General features: G+C 40.6%; 1 protein-coding gene across 4 annotated transcripts in view; it reads left to right on the plus strand.

Moving 5' to 3' along the window:
- Positions 1 to 17,755, plus strand: part of LOC144941842 (pantothenate kinase 3-like) — a 34,265-nt gene that overhangs the window by 5,885 nt on the left and 10,625 nt on the right. For all 4 annotated transcript variants that reach the window (XM_078868331.1, XM_078868328.1, XM_078868329.1 and 1 more), the window contains exons 2-6: positions 2,614 to 2,966; positions 4,438 to 4,691; positions 5,235 to 5,411; positions 14,026 to 14,149; positions 17,545 to 17,670. In XM_078868331.1, coding sequence (XP_078724457.1) covers positions 2,614 to 2,966; positions 4,438 to 4,691; positions 5,235 to 5,411; positions 14,026 to 14,149; positions 17,545 to 17,670 — 1,034 coding nt within the window. The remainder of the gene's footprint in view (positions 1 to 2,613; positions 2,967 to 4,437; positions 4,692 to 5,234; positions 5,412 to 14,025; positions 14,150 to 17,544; positions 17,671 to 17,755) is intronic.

Here is a 17,755-nt window from a genome sequence, read left to right on the forward strand (position 1 = left end):
GGATATTTTCCCTTAGGCTGCGTGGATTTGCCATCTTGACCCTTAAACTTCATTACTGTTTTTAAGGGTGGCCAGGTTGAAAATCAGGTACAGTGAGGGAAAAAGTATTTGATCCCCTGCTGATTTTGTACGTTTGCCCACTTACAAAGAAATGATCAGTCTATAATTTTAATGGTAGGTTTATTTGAACAGTGAGAGACAGAATAACAACAACAAAATCCCAAAAAACGCATGTCAAAAATGTTATAAATTGATTTGCATTTTAATGAGGGAAATAAGTATTTGACCCCTCTGCAAAACATGACTTCGTACTTGGTGGCAAAACCCTTGTTGGCAATCACAGAGGTCAGACGATTCTTGTAGTTGGCCACCAGGTTTGCACACATCTCAGGAGAGATTTTGTCCCACTCCTCTTTGCAGATCTTCTCCAAGTCATTAAGGTTTCGAGGCTGACGTTTGGCAACTCGAACCTTCGGCTCCCTCCATAGATTTTCTATGGGATTAAGGTTTGGAGACTGGCTAGGCCACTCCAGGACCTTAATGTGCTTCTTCTTGAGCCACTCCTTTGTTGCCTTGGCCGTGTGTTTTGGGTCATTGTCATGCTGGAATACCCATCCACAACCCATTTTCAATGCCCTGGCTGAGGAAAGGAGGTTCTCACCCAAGATTTGACGGTACATGGCCCCGTCCATCGTCCCTTTGATGCGGTGAAGTTGTCCTGTCCCCTTAGCAGAAAAACACCCCCAAAGCATAATGTTTCCACCTCCATGTTTGACGGTGGGGATGGTGTTCTTGGGGTCATAGGTAGCATTCCTCCTCCAAACACGGCGAGTTGAGTTGATGCCAAAGAGCTCTATTTTGGTCTCATCTGACCACAACACTTTCACCCAGTTGTCCTCTGAATCATTCAGATGTTCATTGGCAAACTGCAGACGGGCATGTATATGTGCTTTCTTGAGCAGGGGGACCTTGCGGGCACTGCAGGATTTCATTCCTTGACGGCATAGTGTGTTACCAACTGTTTTCTTGGTGACTATGGTCCCAGCTGCCTTGAGATCATTGACAAGATCCTCCCGTGTAGTTCTGGGCTGATTCCTCACCGTTCTCATGATCATTGCAACTCCATGAGGTGAGATCTTGCATGGAGCCCTAGGCCGAGGGAGATTGACAGTTCTTTTGTGTTTCTTCCATTTGCGAATAATCGCACCAACTGTTGTCACCTCACCAAGATGCTTGGTGAGGGTCTTGTAGCCCATTCCAGCCTTGTGTAGATCTACAATCTTGTCCCTGACATCCTTGGAGAGCTCTTTGGTCTTGGCCATGGTGGAGAGTTTGGAATCTGATTGACTGATTGCTTCTGTGAACAGGTGTCTTTTATACAGGCAACAAGCTGAGATTAGGAGCACTCCCTTTAAGAGTGTGCTCCTAATCTCAGCTCGTTACCTGTATTATAGACTGATCGTTTCTTTGTCAGTGGGCAAATGTACAAAATCAGCAGGGGATCAAATACTTTTTTTCCCTCACTGTAGCTCCTATAGCCAAATAAGCCACTCGGCGCAGGTAATGCGAGGCATATGATCCCTTGTACAGCTCACAGGCTGCCATGTGAATCCTGAAGCAGTGGAATGGATATCAAATCTCGTCATCATTTTGTTATCTGTTGCAATCCCGCAAAATGCCATACGAAAAAAGAATAGTTGATGAAACGACATAGAAACAATGTAATGCTACATTGAAACAATATATTTAGCCCATGTTTTACATTCGTAAGCATTTACATATTTCTGTTAATTTAATCTGTACCCAACTAACAAACTTGTTTTTCTAATTATTGTTGGTAAACATGCCCATTCTATAATTAGTTTTATGCTTTTTTGAGATAATTTCACATTGAGTAGAGCACGTGTATAAATCGAGGGGGGTTTTCTTCTCCAGTGAGTTGTTGGGCAACATCCTAATCACTTGCAGAGTAGATATGCTAATAATTATCTTGTGTCTGTTTTCGTGTCATGGTTAGATTACTTTTTCTCATAAGATTAGCACTTTATTAGTGTCTCAAGTGATCTCGATGGTGGAGTATGGCCATCCATATATCACCTGAAGTTAAGCTTGGCTTAACACGTATTATTTCCTTGTCAATATGTGAATCAGCTTGTTGGACAAAAGGCATTTTAATGTAAAACATCACTGGAAGGATTTATGTCAGGTGCTTTCACGTTTAAAATTTGTAATGTAGCATATATGACATTGCAGTAAATAAAATAAAGACGTTTTAATGGGTTAAATGAGTCATGAGCATGTATATTAAAAGGCTATATTACTAATGCACACAGCAGCTGGGTGGCAACTGATTTTGACAGGGACGCTGGATTGTTGGTAGGCAGTGGACTGCTGAAAACTCTGGAGAGCTTACCCTTCACAGGATTGCTTCCAGTCTATTTCACCTAATACTTGCCACGAGCATTTGTTGCAACTCAAATAAAAACTCTCGCTTTGTGTAAAATAGAACATATGATAAGTGGTATTGCCAAATTTCACGCAGTCTTTGGGCAACTATGGCATCGCTCGCTTGTTAAGTCGCACATGGTGAAGTGACAACCCTGTTGTCGGCAGCGTTCCCCTGGTTTGGCCTGGACATTGGTGGCACGCTTGTCAAGCTGGTGTACTTTGAGCCGAAGGACATCACGGCCGAGGAGGAAGAGGAGGAGGTGGAGAGCCTGAAGAGTATCCGGCACTACCTGACATCGCACGTTGCCTACGGCCAGACGGGCGTACGCGACGTGCATCTGGAGTTGCATGGCCTTACCATGTGCGGCCGGACGGGTAGCCTGCACTTCATCCGTTTCCCAACGGTTGACATGCCGGCCTTCCTGGCCATGGGTCGGGACAAGCACTTCTCCAGCCTGCACACCGCACTCTGCGCCACGGGAGGGGGCGCCTACAAGTTCGAGCTTGACTTCCGCACGGTATGAGCAATGCAGGGGACTGGCTGTGTTGGAGAGTGTGTTTTTTACAGATACATTTTACAAGTCTTACCCAGACAAATAGGGATGTCACGATGCATCGATTTATAATTGACATGAATTATTCCAGCTCGTGATCCATGCATCACTTTTGTAAAATCAACATTTATCAATTGTGTATGTTGAATGAAATGAGAGTATGTGATCCCTTCCAGCCACTGGAGGCTGCTATATTCACTACAATACTGAAATAAATGTGATTCTTAAAGTGAATCACGACTCTTAATTGTGGAAATTTAGCGATTGACCTCTTAAATATTAATTGTACAGACACCGTTTGGGAAAACTCAATTGTAAACAAGTAGATGTGAAGTTCAATAAAAACACACTTTTTTTCATAAATGTTTCATGTAAGAAAATATATTTTAGCTCAGTAGTGTGCTTGTTTATATATTTCTTAGGATGGTGTGTACATATTTAAAATGTGTTGCATACCAGTGAGCACTCGACAACAGGGGGATGTTGCAAAATTGGTCAAACCTTAAGAAGTTTTGCAGCAACCAATAAATTGTGAAAAACACCTTTTAAAAAAATCATAACTTTATGTTGAACATCATGCAACAAAAGCAGGACATAATATAACAAAATATGGAGAATGTTGCTAAAACTTCAAAAAAAATATTCCTAAATGTGTAATCCCTAAAGTAGAATGATTAGGAATAGGAGTGCAAATACCATACAGAAATAAATAGTGAAATTAATGTCCATAAACTGTCGAGCATTTCCGTAACCTTCCCTATTGGTTCCTACTCCCATGTTGAGGACTCGGTCTGCCAAACTGACCAATTCATCTCATTCATGTTGTGTGCTGCCACCAAACTGCACTTTCCCTTCCTACTTAATTCCTCTCACTGCTCGACTTTGGAATTCCCTCCCATCATTTTGTTCCTAAATCCTTATAACCTTACTAAATGCAAGGAATGTCATAACTGCCATCTATTACACTTTAATATGTGATTTGTGTTGCTGCTGGCTGTTTTTTGAGCCTTTGGGCTCATCTCCAGAGAATGTGGTAAAGAAACAAAAATTTGATGCAACAATAGTGGGGCTCTTGCAATGCCACGCTGGCGTGATGTTATTATTCCTCGTTTGGTATGCAAGAAGTTGTGGGTTTGATCCCGACCCGGACGCCTGTATATTTGGAGTTTGCATGTCTCTCTCCCCATTGGTCATATGGATTTTTCTTTGGGTCCTCCGGTTTTTCCCTCACTTTAGAATCAACATACATTTAGAGTATTTGGCTGCAACAAATGTCCACATAAGCGCCTTAGTTGAGATATCATTTGTGGCCAGATTTCTTGTGAAAAATATCTATATAGCTGAGTGGGTCTTACCTGGTCAAATAAAAATAGTTTATCGTTCCAAACAGCACTGGCAGCAGCAGCAGTAAGCACTGGGCTCTCGCTTCCACTAGATGGCCGAGCTGCAGCTGCGCAAGCTGGACGAGCTCGACTGCCTCATCCAGGGCGTGCACTACATCGACTCGGTGGGCTTCAATGGCGTAGCCGAGTGCTACTACTTCTCAAACCCCACGGAGCGCGAGCGCTGCCAAAAGACCCCCTTTGTGCTGGGGGACCTGTACCCCCTGCTGCTCGTGAACATCGGCTCGGGCGTCAGCATCCTGGCCGTGCATTCGCCCAACAACTACAAGCGCGTCACCGGCACGAGGTGCATCCCCTTGTTCTGTGCTATCATGTCCAAGGTCTTGGTACGTGGTATGGCTGGTTTTGCCAATCCGCTGCTGGATGAGGGGCCTCCCCTTGCCTCATGAGTCGTGATGGATATTTAGCCATACTTCACCACGCTGGTCAGTGTGACTTAATGGGAGTAGTGGGAGTGCAGTGCGAGTGATTCTGCTGCACTGCTGTTTACCGCTTTTGGACATTGTGGTCACTCATCCAAGCAGTGTGCAGATGACTCGACCTGACTTAGTGTCTCTATTCTGGGTGATTTGGTCATAGGTCCAGGTTTTCATAGGTGGTAGTTATTGAGTGAATACACATAGGGCAGTTGTAAATATGGATATTCACGAGAAGGATATCACTTGGATGAGTGGCCCTCATGCATAGAACAGGTATTATAGGCTGCTGCGGGTCTACATTGTCATCAGAAATGAGTGCAAAATCCATTGTACTTATTATTCTCCAATTGTCTATAGCGATCCTTTAAACATGACTGCTTTTGTTGTTGCTGCCCTATTCGCTCTTGCAGCCTGGGAGGCGGCACGTTCCTGGGGCTCAGCTGCCTGCTGACGGGGTGCAAAACGTTTGAGGAGGCACTATCCCTTGCCGAGAGAGGGGACAGCACCAACGTAGACAAGCTCGTGCGAGACATCTATGGAGGCGACTACGGTCGCTTTGGCCTTCCCGGCTCTACTGTAGCTTCCAGGTGGGTTCATTGGCTGCCCTGGGTAAGTCTAATTGTCGTAGCAATGTCTTGTGCAAGCGGTGTACAACTCGAGCCATGAAGGGATGCCATCCTGCAGGTTTTATTGATAACTTGAAATCTCTAAATGCTTGACCACCTACGTTGAGGGTTTTGATTAAGTAATTGAGAGCTCAGTTGGACCAAAATACCAGAAGGCAATTGTGGCCCTCGAGAAGCGTAATTGTACACTCCTGGTTTCGTGTGCAGAGTCTGGGATATCAATACAGTTTTAAAAAATCAGGACATTCGGGGATATTAGCCATGACTATTTAGAAGCTACATAGTCTCGGGTATTTTCTCTGCAATCTCACGGTTCGATTACCAACAACCACTCTCGATATATATTGTTTGGACTCCAGTGTACAGGTTTCACTTGATGACTTGGATCAGGTCAGGGATATTGACTAGCAGTATGAAAGACCTATAAGATTGTCAGTGTGGGCACATTGGGGTCTTATTCTATTGGACAATTCAGCCTTGCTCATCTGCAGGTCTGTAGGATACAAACCGACTAGGTTAAATGTTGCATTTCCCATAATCTATAAGTAACCATTGTGATGACTGCATACAACCAAGGTAAGTTTGTGGGTATGCCACTATCTTAAGTGATGGTTCTGACAATAGATCACAGTTACGCCTATAATGCTTATGGGGTCACAAGACCATTTTCAGGTTGTATATTTGATATATGGTGCTCACACATTTAGCATATATAACAGTAAATAATAATGTATAGCCTATTACCAGTCGACTGGTAAATGTGTTTCAAGTTGAGGGATTTTCAAATGTGATGCCCATAAAAAATAGACCAAGTACAGTAGTTGGAACTTTCCGACCCGCCCCTACTGGAAATCTGTGAAAAAGAGCTTCATGGCTCATCATATTTCTCCTGGATAAAAAAAGAGTCTGATTCTGTATGCTGCTTAGCATTTTCAATGTTTATATCCATTAATGTCAAATCTTCACAAAATTATTTTCTTTTTTTATATTACCGCCTTTTATCAATCCAGTAAAATGGCACATTCATTTGATCTTTGTACATTTATAGTAGCAGCGCATGTAGATGGCAGCATGTGCAAGGAGTATAATGTGATTTTTCAATGTCACAGCAAGACAAAACCTATCAATAAAAAAGCCTATTTAGTCTTATTTTACTTTGTCAGAGCCATTAAGGTGTGAGAACTATTTTGCAATACTTGCCTGACCAGGATAATATTAACAGCAGTTACCAAGTGAGTATAGAAGATTTATTGCCTGTCTTCAGTGACACATTAATGCTGATGTCAGCTTTGTCGAAACATCGTGAATTATTTTAAACATTTAGAACAAAATGTGGCTTTCTAACAGAGTGAAGAAAAACCAGATGTTAGGACAATAAGATTGTTTGTCGTTTTTATCCATATACTAGCTTATTAGCCCGTCCTAGAACGGAAGCTGTAATATTTAATATGTAAATTATCGTTTTATTGTGTGATTGATCATTTTATTACGAAATGTATCAAATAAAGAACATTTTCTTAACTTATTACCATAAATTAAATTTAGGACTGTGGAAGATTTCTCGGTATACGATATTTGGAATCGTAAAGTAGACTTACCTTTTGTGGGACGTGCCGAAGAAATAAATTAAGGCACAAAATGCACTGTGATACGGCGTAGAATATATTTATTGCCTTAACTTTCTATAAAGATACGTAAAATCGAAAGAAAATTTGCGTATAAAATTATCATAGCTGCTCGACCTTCTGCTTTAGTAAAACAATCCAGGCACACATAAATAATAACGAGGGGGGGGGGCGCATGTGGAGTGACGTCATACGCGGGACTCGCACACACAGCCTTTTTTGGCTCGTTATATTAGTTGCTGTGTAGATTTATTTTCTAGCTTTACTTTCCATAAAGAAAGCTCAACATGAAAGCTAATTTGCGTAAACAAATTTTCGTTTCCGCTCCACCTTCTTCATGCGGAGTGACGTCATTGATTATGATGAAATAAAAAAAGATTTGAGCTCGCAATGTAGCCTAAAATTACATAGGTAAAATATTGCTTTTTATTTGTATATACTACACATAATCCCTGTAGCCATAAGTGGCCACTACATTCATCACATTGTAAAAAAAAGCTTATTGAATCCAAGCGTGAACCTAAATAACTAGGGGATATGAATATTGGATGTACAATGAACACTACACATTTTAGACAATTAAGTATAGCTAATTATCGGCTTACATTTAAGCCACGTATTTTTACTAAGCTTATAATATAATGAGTTCTGTAATGCAAAGGTTGACTGCAGTTTGTTTAAAATAATTCTATGTGTAATTCACTAAATATATCTAATTACATGTTCCCAAAAATATTTTGAACATCCCTGATATATTACATTTTATATCATGAATCGGTATAGTATTTTAATTCACTGCCTGTACTGTTCAGCTTAAGCAAAGCTCTTAATCATCATGTTCTGTGTATATGCTTAAAGAACACCCTTCTCACCTACACTCATCCAGATTTGTAACCAGTATCCACTTTGGACACGATTAGTTGATTTTCATACAAAGACTCCCTGAAGAAGTCCCTCACTGCTTGCTGCATCGATCACCGTCAGTGGGCAACACAAGCAGCTGATCGCAACTCCTGGCGGCACACAGTCCACCAGGCCACCTCCTTCTTCGAAGATTCCCGCAGGGCCCGTATGGAGGACAAAAGGAGGAGGAGGAAGAACCATGATCCCTCAGCACCCATCCCAGATCAGACCTATACTTGCAGCCATTGTGGCAGGACCTGCTTGTCCCGCATAGGCCTCGTCAGCCACCAGCGTGCCTGCAGAAGACGTGGATGTCCTTCCTAGATCTTTGTTCGCGAAGCCAAGCCATGATGAGTTGATTTTCATATAGTCCAAGGGTCGGCTACCTGCGGCTCCGGAGCCGCATGCGGTGGCTCTTTAAGGGCTGCTGCTTCGTGACGTTGTTTATTAAGGACCACCACAGTGTCATATTCACAACATGCATTGCGGCTCTTGAAATATTTTTTTTACTGAATTCGATCTAGTCTGTATTGAGATTGAAAGTGGAGTGAGCTTTAAATGTTCGTGTAAGTAGTGCACAGTAAACAACTGCGTAATGTCACTTCCATTACGGTAGTGGGGCAAAGTTGCGTTCCTGTGACCCGGGTCCTTAGGCAGAACATGGTGACACCCTTGAAAAATGACACTGCATCACAACGCTTATGATTTACCATGCCAGTGCTGTCACATGATGCAGCTTTCTGTCACGCCAACGCTGCAATTCGTCCAATCGCTACGTTTTTGGCACATGGAGAACAACTTGAATAACTTGGTGGGCACTTTGCTTTCACAAGTCAATTAAATTATTATCAAGGTGCACGCTAAATACAGGCTCTGGTTTATCCCTAGGCCATTAAATAGGTAGCTGGGTGGTCGAGTGGGCATCATCCTCCATTAATTGAGATTGAGGATCTGCAGTTTCTTTTTTCATCTCTGCTATCTCGATGATGTGTCTGTCCACGAAGAAAACATTGAGCATTCTGCTTTTTGTTCCTTTTCACAGATATTTGTAATGATAATAATCTTTAAAAAAAAAATCCAAACATCGTAAGAGACCAGTGCGTGCCCGTGCTGTGGCCAAATTTGCGAATAAAGTATGTCTCCACCAGGGGGAGAATGTTGCCACTTTTAAACAGCACTTCATATGCAGTCAAACAAATACCCAGATGAGTATAAAGGTATTTAGTACATGAATGTGGTTATGACATTTGTTATGAGCTTTCAGAAGTAGAGCAGATACGCAGTGGTTAGCACACTACGCTAAGAACTGCCTTAGTTCGATTCCCAGCCACTGCTAATATTATTGGTAATGCCTGAACCAGTTTTGGGTCCCACCCTTCACCAACCCACACTAACTAGTATGGTGGAGTACATAAAACATCTTACATGACTAACTTCGGCATCCATAATTTGCTAAGAGATATTTGAGTAAGCCTATAAAACCTGCAGTTTGGCATTTTTATTTTACCAGTTTGGCCACTGCTTAGAGAAAGCTGTTTTTCTTGCTTTACGAGTATTATCTTTCATATGAACATACGTAAAATATATCCTTGAAACAATAAACCAATGCTGTTAAGGAGGTGACCAGGTGGCTCTCCGATGTCAGGGTGCCAAGCTGGCGCTGCTGAGAATCCACGGTTTGATCGGGCAGCGGCTCACGAGTCAACCGGGGTCTCTGCCGTCGGCAATTAAACCGGGGTCTCTACCCTCGTGAGTTGTTGGTCTCTGCCCGGACACAATGCCCGTACAAAAATACGTACAAATAAATATGGTTTTGCACTTAATCAGGCTAAAATCCAGGTCTATTACTTTATATGTATATTGGTGTTTCTGTCATGCGACAAATATAGCTGGGCAGGTGGGGAAGTGTTGCCCCTGAGTTGCACTTGAGATTTTAAAAGCAGTTTTGTGATATCTCCTTCTGTGGACTGTTCTCTAGCATGGGATACCAATAGCACAAGTGGGATAAAATTTCGGAAAAGACAACATAACATGGTTATGACTCTGTGGTTGCCAGGCCCCCCACGTTTGCATTATTAGTGTTTTTTATGTATTTTCTTTCCACTAAGTTACACCATTTGTATTTATACTTGAAATGCTAACGTATGAATGATGCATATAAATTATTGCCCGTTATAATCGGACATGTATTGGTTTTATGACAGGGAAATATTTAACATGTAAATGTATGAGATTAGTTGTGTATTTGTGTACCATTTAATTTAACACTTTAAAAAATAACCAGGTACTGTACTATAATCATTAACACTCAGCAATTCCTGCAGGAATTGTCTTAGAATCCTACAATGTTTTGGTTGGAAACGCATACAGGAAACTCAATATCTCTGCTATGGGGGAATCCCATGCTATCTCCATTCTCTTGACTCATTTGTGCTCCGTTATAACTCTATCTTGTGGTTATCCTTTGAATTGCCTCAATGATTGCATTCATTTGAATAGAGATTCAGGAATCTCCATTGAATTTAATCGGGATTATTTGACAACCTAGCAGTCATATATAGGACCCCAAATCATTTCAGTGGTAACTCCGATCGTTATTTGTATGTATGTTCAACTTCTTTCGCAGAGAAGTCCAACATACATTATGCACCATTCTTAGGCGGTCGAAGAATCCCATTTTTTTGGATCGAAATTCAGTAATCACTTTTGAATGAGACCCTTGGACTGCCTTAGAATTTTTCACAGCATTTCTACTATTTTGAATATCAATTCCTTGGTATCCACTCAAATGATTAAATTCTTGATTATGAGATTCACCACTAGATGGCATACTTTGGCAATGTCTTATCGAAATCCTGGCAATTCCGCCCATCTCAGGAACCTATTCAGAGTCGCATGATAATTTGTTGGGATCGCTCAGAACTAATAATCATATTAGTTGTATGGTTTTATTCTGTTACCCCATTACATTCCTAAGTTATGTTTGCAGTGCATTCTTTTGACTGCCAAAGTACGACACAATCGGTTTACGTGTAGACTGCGTTGGGAATGCCTCTTATTCTCGCCTTAGCGAAATTCCAACAGAAAGTAATTTTCAAAGCTCGCAGCCCACGTACTTTTTTTTTTACTTGATTAATCCCCATTTAATTTGGATTTTTCTATAAATCCTTCACTCAGACATGTAAGAAAAACAATCTGGGTTCCGAAAAAAATACAGCTCCACATCTGCTGCATTAGACTCTATGAATCACATTTACAGTAGCCTTGATAATAAGCAGTACTGCGCCTGTCTTTTTCTTGACTTGTCCAAAGCTTTTGATACAGTAGACCACAACATCCTGCTTAGTAAAATAAGTTGCCTCGGTTTTTCCGAAAACACAGTAAAATGGTTAAAAAATTACCTCTTTTCTCGCACCCAAACTGTATTCACAGATGGTTGGAGGTCAAACAGTGTTAAGATAACAAAAGGGGTTCCACAGGGTTCCATTCTCGGCCCCCTCTTGTTCTCTCTTTATGTAAATGACTTGGGCACTGAACTGGATTATTCCAGGGTAAATCTTTTTGCAGATGACACGGTACTAATTACTGCTGGCCGCTCTCCGGATGACGTGATTGCTAAGCTCCAGAGTGATTTCAACAAACTACAACATCAGCTAGTTGCTCTTAAACTAGTCCTAAATCCTGCCAAAACCAAGGTGCTATGCTTCTCACCAGGACTAAAGCGGGAAGTTATTTTCCCCAAATTACATTCCTTAAATAATGATCAAATAGAGCAAGTTAAGATCTATAAGTATCTTGGGATCATCCTGGATTCAAAACTGAATTTTGAAGATCACATTGATTATATTGGGAAAAAGACAAAAATTAAAATTGGTTTTCTATATCGACACAAGCACTGCTTCCCCCCTATGTTCCGTTTGGAATTGATTAAAGCTACCATACTGCCTCTACTTGATTACTGTGACATTGTTTATAAATCAGCCCCAAGTACTGTACTGAAGAAGCTTGACTCAATGTATCACTCGGCCTTAAGATTTGCATTGAACTGCCCATATAGGACTCACCACTGTGACCTCTACATTGGGTCAAACTTAACATCTCTGAATGTTCGACGGCTTGTGCACCAGATCTTATTTATTCATGATGTACTTGCAAAAGAATCTGCAGATTACCTGCTGGATCTCATCTCTGTTTCAAAGAACAAATTTGACCTAAGGTCTACACTCATTTACCAGCTTAATATTCCCTATTGCCGTACATATACTGGAGGAAGGGCCTTTGCTATTGATGCCCCCAGGGTCTGGAATGCTGTTGCCAATAAATTGAAACTTGAGTCACTACCTATGAGATCTTCACTCAAAACTGCTCTAGAGGAGTTGTACACCCCTAGCTGCCAGTGCTATTCAGTGACCTAAAATAAAATGTTTCGCTCCGGATGATCGCTACAAAGTATGACCTGTGTTTTGATTTAGTGTACTGATCTTAAAGGTGGAGTGACTCATGCAGCCAGCTATGGCTGCAGGGTTTTGGTAGTACATGTTGTTTATGCCATTTATTGTGAAAATTCTGTCACAGTTCCTATGATTGCTTTTTCATTGCTTTCATGGCTTTATTTTGGTGATTTCGAAAAGTTTATTGGTTTAGCCATGTTTGTTTGTTGTAGTACAGAGTTAGACTGATGGCCTTAATTTAAGCTGTCTTGTGGTTGTTGTTGTTGTTGTTTGACTTGCATCCCACTGGGATTTTTGCACACAGCGTTGGTGTACGGTGTTTTTTCTGCAATATTTTGCTGTCTTTTCTTGGATTTTCTGTTTGCACTTAGTCACATATTCACTTTAAGATGTTTTTTTGTTCATGTTTTTGTTTTTTGTTTGTTGCGGTTGCACCCGATTCAAGAGCTGAATGGCTCACAGGGCTATACCTAATAAATGAACTTGAACTTGAAGAATGTACTCCAGTGTTCTGCAATTCGGTACGACATGCACAAAGTGGGTGAAGTTTAAGTAAGTTATGTTTTGTTCCAAGGTTACCATGGATGCAGAGTTACACTCATATGTCTGAAAAGTATCGAATTAGCTATGAAGAAACTACGGTTTTACTTGGAATTGTTATTTTTTCAGTAAATCATGGTATGAGTTTGGTGTATCACAGTGTTGTAGGAAGTATAATATAGGCTTACCAATACTTGATGGTTAAATGAACTAGTTTACGTTTTAAATTCCTAATGCCATGTTGAACTTCTTTCACACCGTATGTAGCCAACCATGCTAATTAGAGGTGCGAATTACATGTATATTCATAAATATCTAAACAACAACTTAATATACAATACTTTGAGAACCTTTTTTCCTGAACGTGCCGTCAATTATATGTTCAAATGTATTCACCTTTTAATAAATGTGAATTGCCATTCTCACTGAAAATGTTAGTTATAATGGTGTGGCATGTTGGTGAGCCCCTTTGAAGGCAAAACTCATCCACAGATTTAGGCTCATGAATGTCCGGTGCTTTTTTTGTATACTTGTCAAAATAACATCTACGCCACATTTGTCAGCTCAAACAAATATCTTTCTCTTTTTAAATGTTTTGTTTTGACTTCATAAGTAGTATAAACTTATAGTAATATAAACTTACACTACTTATACAAGTAGTATAAACATGTTTTTTATAATTACATACAGTTCTAAACCAAGTAACAAGGTTTTCTTGTGCAATGTACTTTCAACTTAAAAAATAATAGCAAATTAGGTCATGCGGAGCATTTAAAAACTTTGTCTTTTGAAATGCATTGCACAAGCAACGTGATAAATTGCTGTCTAAAAAGAGAAAGTGGTTAGGGAAAATGATCGTGGAAAGTATCCTTTTGATCAACTTTCTCGATAACAATTTTCATTATTCTAAACACGCCAATGTGTTTTTTAAAGGACAGTGTGTATGGTTGACTCCCATCCCCGAGAAATCCACTTCAAGTACTCCACTGTTTAGATTTGTGACCTCCGAGCGAATGCTTGACATGATTGCCGATGCATCACGATGTTTGCGGACAGCTTCGGGAACATGATGTGCAAGGAGAGGAGGGAGGCGGTGAGCCGGGAGGACCTGGCCAGGGCCACTCTCGTCACCATCACCAACAACATTGGCTCCATCGCACGCATGTGCGCCCTCAACGAGGTAAACCCTGACCTTAAAACGTGGCTTTTCGCGGTCAGTACAAAGATCTATATTTGCTTTTGGGTTGAACTATTACTATTTAAATAAATAAAATATTTTACCAGGTAAGGCTCACTGAGCTGTATAGCTCATTTTCAGAAGTAACCTGGCCACAAATGTGGAGGGAAACACCGGAGGACCCGGAGAAAAAATTACACGATCACGGGCAGAACATTTAAACTGCAAATATACAGGCGTCAGGGTCGGGATCGAACCCATGACCTGTATACCAGGCGAGGTAGTTAACATCTCGCCATCACAGATTAGGCGTCGTGGTAGTTTTATGCCTAAAATCTTGTCATATTTAACCCTCCACCATCCAAAAAGATTGTCACGTGCAAATGTACGATATCATTTTGACCAATAAAAAATCTTATTTCCCTGTAGCCTACTCTTCCTAACCTCCCCTTTTCAAAAAAGTTGAACCATAGACTTTCTTACTTAATGATTAGCTGCTGTGGATAATTAACATTTTATTGTTAGTTTTCACATAAACAGATGCCACAGATGCCAAACACAGTGTGCAGAGTGTGTTGTACTCATAGTTTATAGGAGGCAATAGCACTGACCGGTAAGCTACTCAGCCACTTGAAAACAACTACAAGAAAAACAAACAACAAGTTTGCAGCAAAGTTCAATTTGTAACATGAAGACCTTGTTTCTCATGCAGCCTGCTCTGGCTAGCCACTTCAGTGAATTTCTCTTTTAACATGTGTTTATATAACCTCTTGACATAACTGCCAATAATTAACATTGGTCATAAAAAATCAGACCTTAAGCATATTCCAGATACATTGTGGAACATAATACACCGTTAAAGACTATTTGTGTATGCACCGTTTCTTTTGGATATTCTCAATGTCAGCATGATGTCATGTTACAACACACTGGGGTGACGTTGCATGTGCTTTGTAATGCTGTCCTACAGGTTAATACACTCAGTGTCAGCTGAGGCTGCAAATGCAATCTGTGTTTCTACATCATTGTCAATACAGTCTCTGAAGTTTCACGGTGTAAATCTAGCAGGCCATTGCATCATACTTTTGGTAAGCAGTGTCGAACAGGAATAATTCATTTCCAGTTGGAAAGAAATTATCCATCTATTTTCGACCCAAGAAAACATGTATCGAATAGCTTACCCAAAAATATTTTTTTAATGCGGTATATATGCTTCATTTAATATCCACTTTTTAATTGACTGAAGGCCATAAATCCAGGGTGTGGGGGAGGTGTTGGAAGAGGGGCTTTGGGTTTAAAGGGGGTATACGGAGGGGTGAGTGGGGGGTCACTCCAGGGATGGGGAGGTGGGGATGTTGGGGGTGGGTGACCATCGTTCTACGATGAGTACTTCCACGAGCACAATACATAACAAGAATACAAAATTAACTCGCATTTACTACAATGGAAATAACACTGTTCAACAATGTATTCGCCACGCATTATCGATACTATGCATTGAATTATCAGAGGCTTGAATCATTTCAGACTGTATTTTTCAGGTCTCTACAGTGAGCTGGGCAGTTTACCCTGTTCTCTCGGCCTCTTTACAGTGCTATCTTGTCACCTCAATCAAGCAGCATTGTACAGGGCTATGAGAGAGCAAGGGCAGCTCTTCAAATCATTAAAGGCTTCAGCTCGTAAAATGCATCTCCACATCCATATGTGCATCTTCGTAGACCTTGTAGTACCCTGCTTTAAGAAGCATTCTATTTTACAAATACTGTGTGTATAAGAATGTTTCATTGCATGTGTTGCACTGACCCCCATGTAAAACACCACCATGTGCAATATAGCGAGGTTTACATGGTCAGTTCTGCACATGCACATTGATAACAAAATACATACTCCAGTTTTTCCCTTTTGTTAAGCATTACTCAGGGTGTGCATTTAAATCCAATTTATTTCCTATTCCTACCACGTAGGTTTTCACGGTTGTGCTGTGTTGTTCAGCAGTCCATGGAGCAAATCGTTGGACATTTTGCGGTACAACGTGAAAGCACATCGGAGAGAGAGCTGTTGCTGCGCTGCTGGTTTCCCATTGTTACTGCCCAGTTAATTATCTTGCTTCATTCAACACTTTGTGTAACACTTGAAAAAGGAAAAAAAAACGATTCATCAGGCTGCATTGTGTTTTTTACTTCACAAAACAACTTGATCATACGATCTGGCCATGGTATTAATAAACATTTTTCACACTGAACCTATTTCAATCGCAAATCAGCTTTGCCTTCCAACAGAGCAACACAAAAATGTGATGTGTTTTGAAAACGTAAGAGTGCTGCGCATTTGTTTTTTATAAATGTGCCACAATTATTTTGCTAAGTTTTTAAAATAATTTGAGATTAGCCATCTGGATGTAATTTGGTCATACTGATGACCATACTCTGATATGTTAATCGAGATGCCAGCATTGTTGCCCCTGCTATTCATCAAAGAGTTTAATAGGATGAATAATAATAATGATGTCAAGATGGCATGCACATCATATGTCTTATTGGTTTCATCCCAAGGTAGCAGTGTCTCCAAAAACCTCAATGCAATGTTTTTAGAAGTCTGGCCAAAACATTAACTTAAGCTAAATATATAAAGTTTAAAAGGCATGTTTATTGTAGAAATTGTAATAATTAATGTCCCAAAAATGTCCGTATTCTGAGCAGCAAGCTGGCTGGGATCATTGTTTACGATAAAATTGCTATTGGACAAACAAAACGAATCAATGTGGTTGATTTGGAAAAAGTGCAAGGTGGGTTAGATGACACTTTGAAGCAAGCTGCTCAGAGGCTGGTGTGAAATACATTATACATTCAAATGGATGTTTCAAACTCTTTAACTCTATGCTCATATCTGAGGTATGCTATTGTGCAGTTTTTACTCTAAGAAGTACATCTATAGTCCTACTCGTGTTCATTGTCTTGCATAATTTGTGTCTACAATAGGAATATCCTTCCACCTAATGAAATGTCCTGCTAAGTGCAGGAAGTGTACTTGTCTCCGTTCCAAGAATGGAGTCATTGAATCACGAGCCCCTTTGGTTTCACCGGATGCTAACTTTGGTAGTGGTATTGGCTCGCCAAACTGTTTTGACCAATTATACTTGTGTAACACTGCCACATTAGTTTAAGGAAGTCGAACATTGGGACTATTTCTTCCAGTTTTGATGGTTAACATTACATACTAAGTAAATATGTATTCCCATTCCAATGTACACAATAAATAATAGCGCCATTGTAGTTGAATTTCTTATAAAGCAATTACATAATTTTGTTGATCTTTTCTTTGCTTATCGTCACAATAAACCGAGCTCCTTGGCGTGCCATTTTTATCCCCTTGACGTTGGGCGTGTGGAATGCGAACAGAAAATCGATCGGGTGGTGTTTGTAGGAAACTTCCTGCGAGTGAACACGCTGTCCATGAAGCTCCTGGCCTATGCCATGGACTACTGGTCCAAGGGCCAGCTCAAAGCACTGTTCCTGGAGCATGAGGTGAGTGCCTTCATCCTACATTCATAAACAGGGCAATGGCTTTCTTTAAAGATGTTTTATGTCATTCCCGTTAAAAGTAGACAGG

The sequence above is a fragment of the Lampetra fluviatilis genome, chromosome 25 (genome assembly GCF_964198595.1).
Source record: "Lampetra fluviatilis chromosome 25, kcLamFluv1.1, whole genome shotgun sequence".
In the NCBI taxonomy this organism is placed as follows: domain Eukaryota; kingdom Metazoa; phylum Chordata; class Hyperoartia; order Petromyzontiformes; family Petromyzontidae; genus Lampetra; species Lampetra fluviatilis.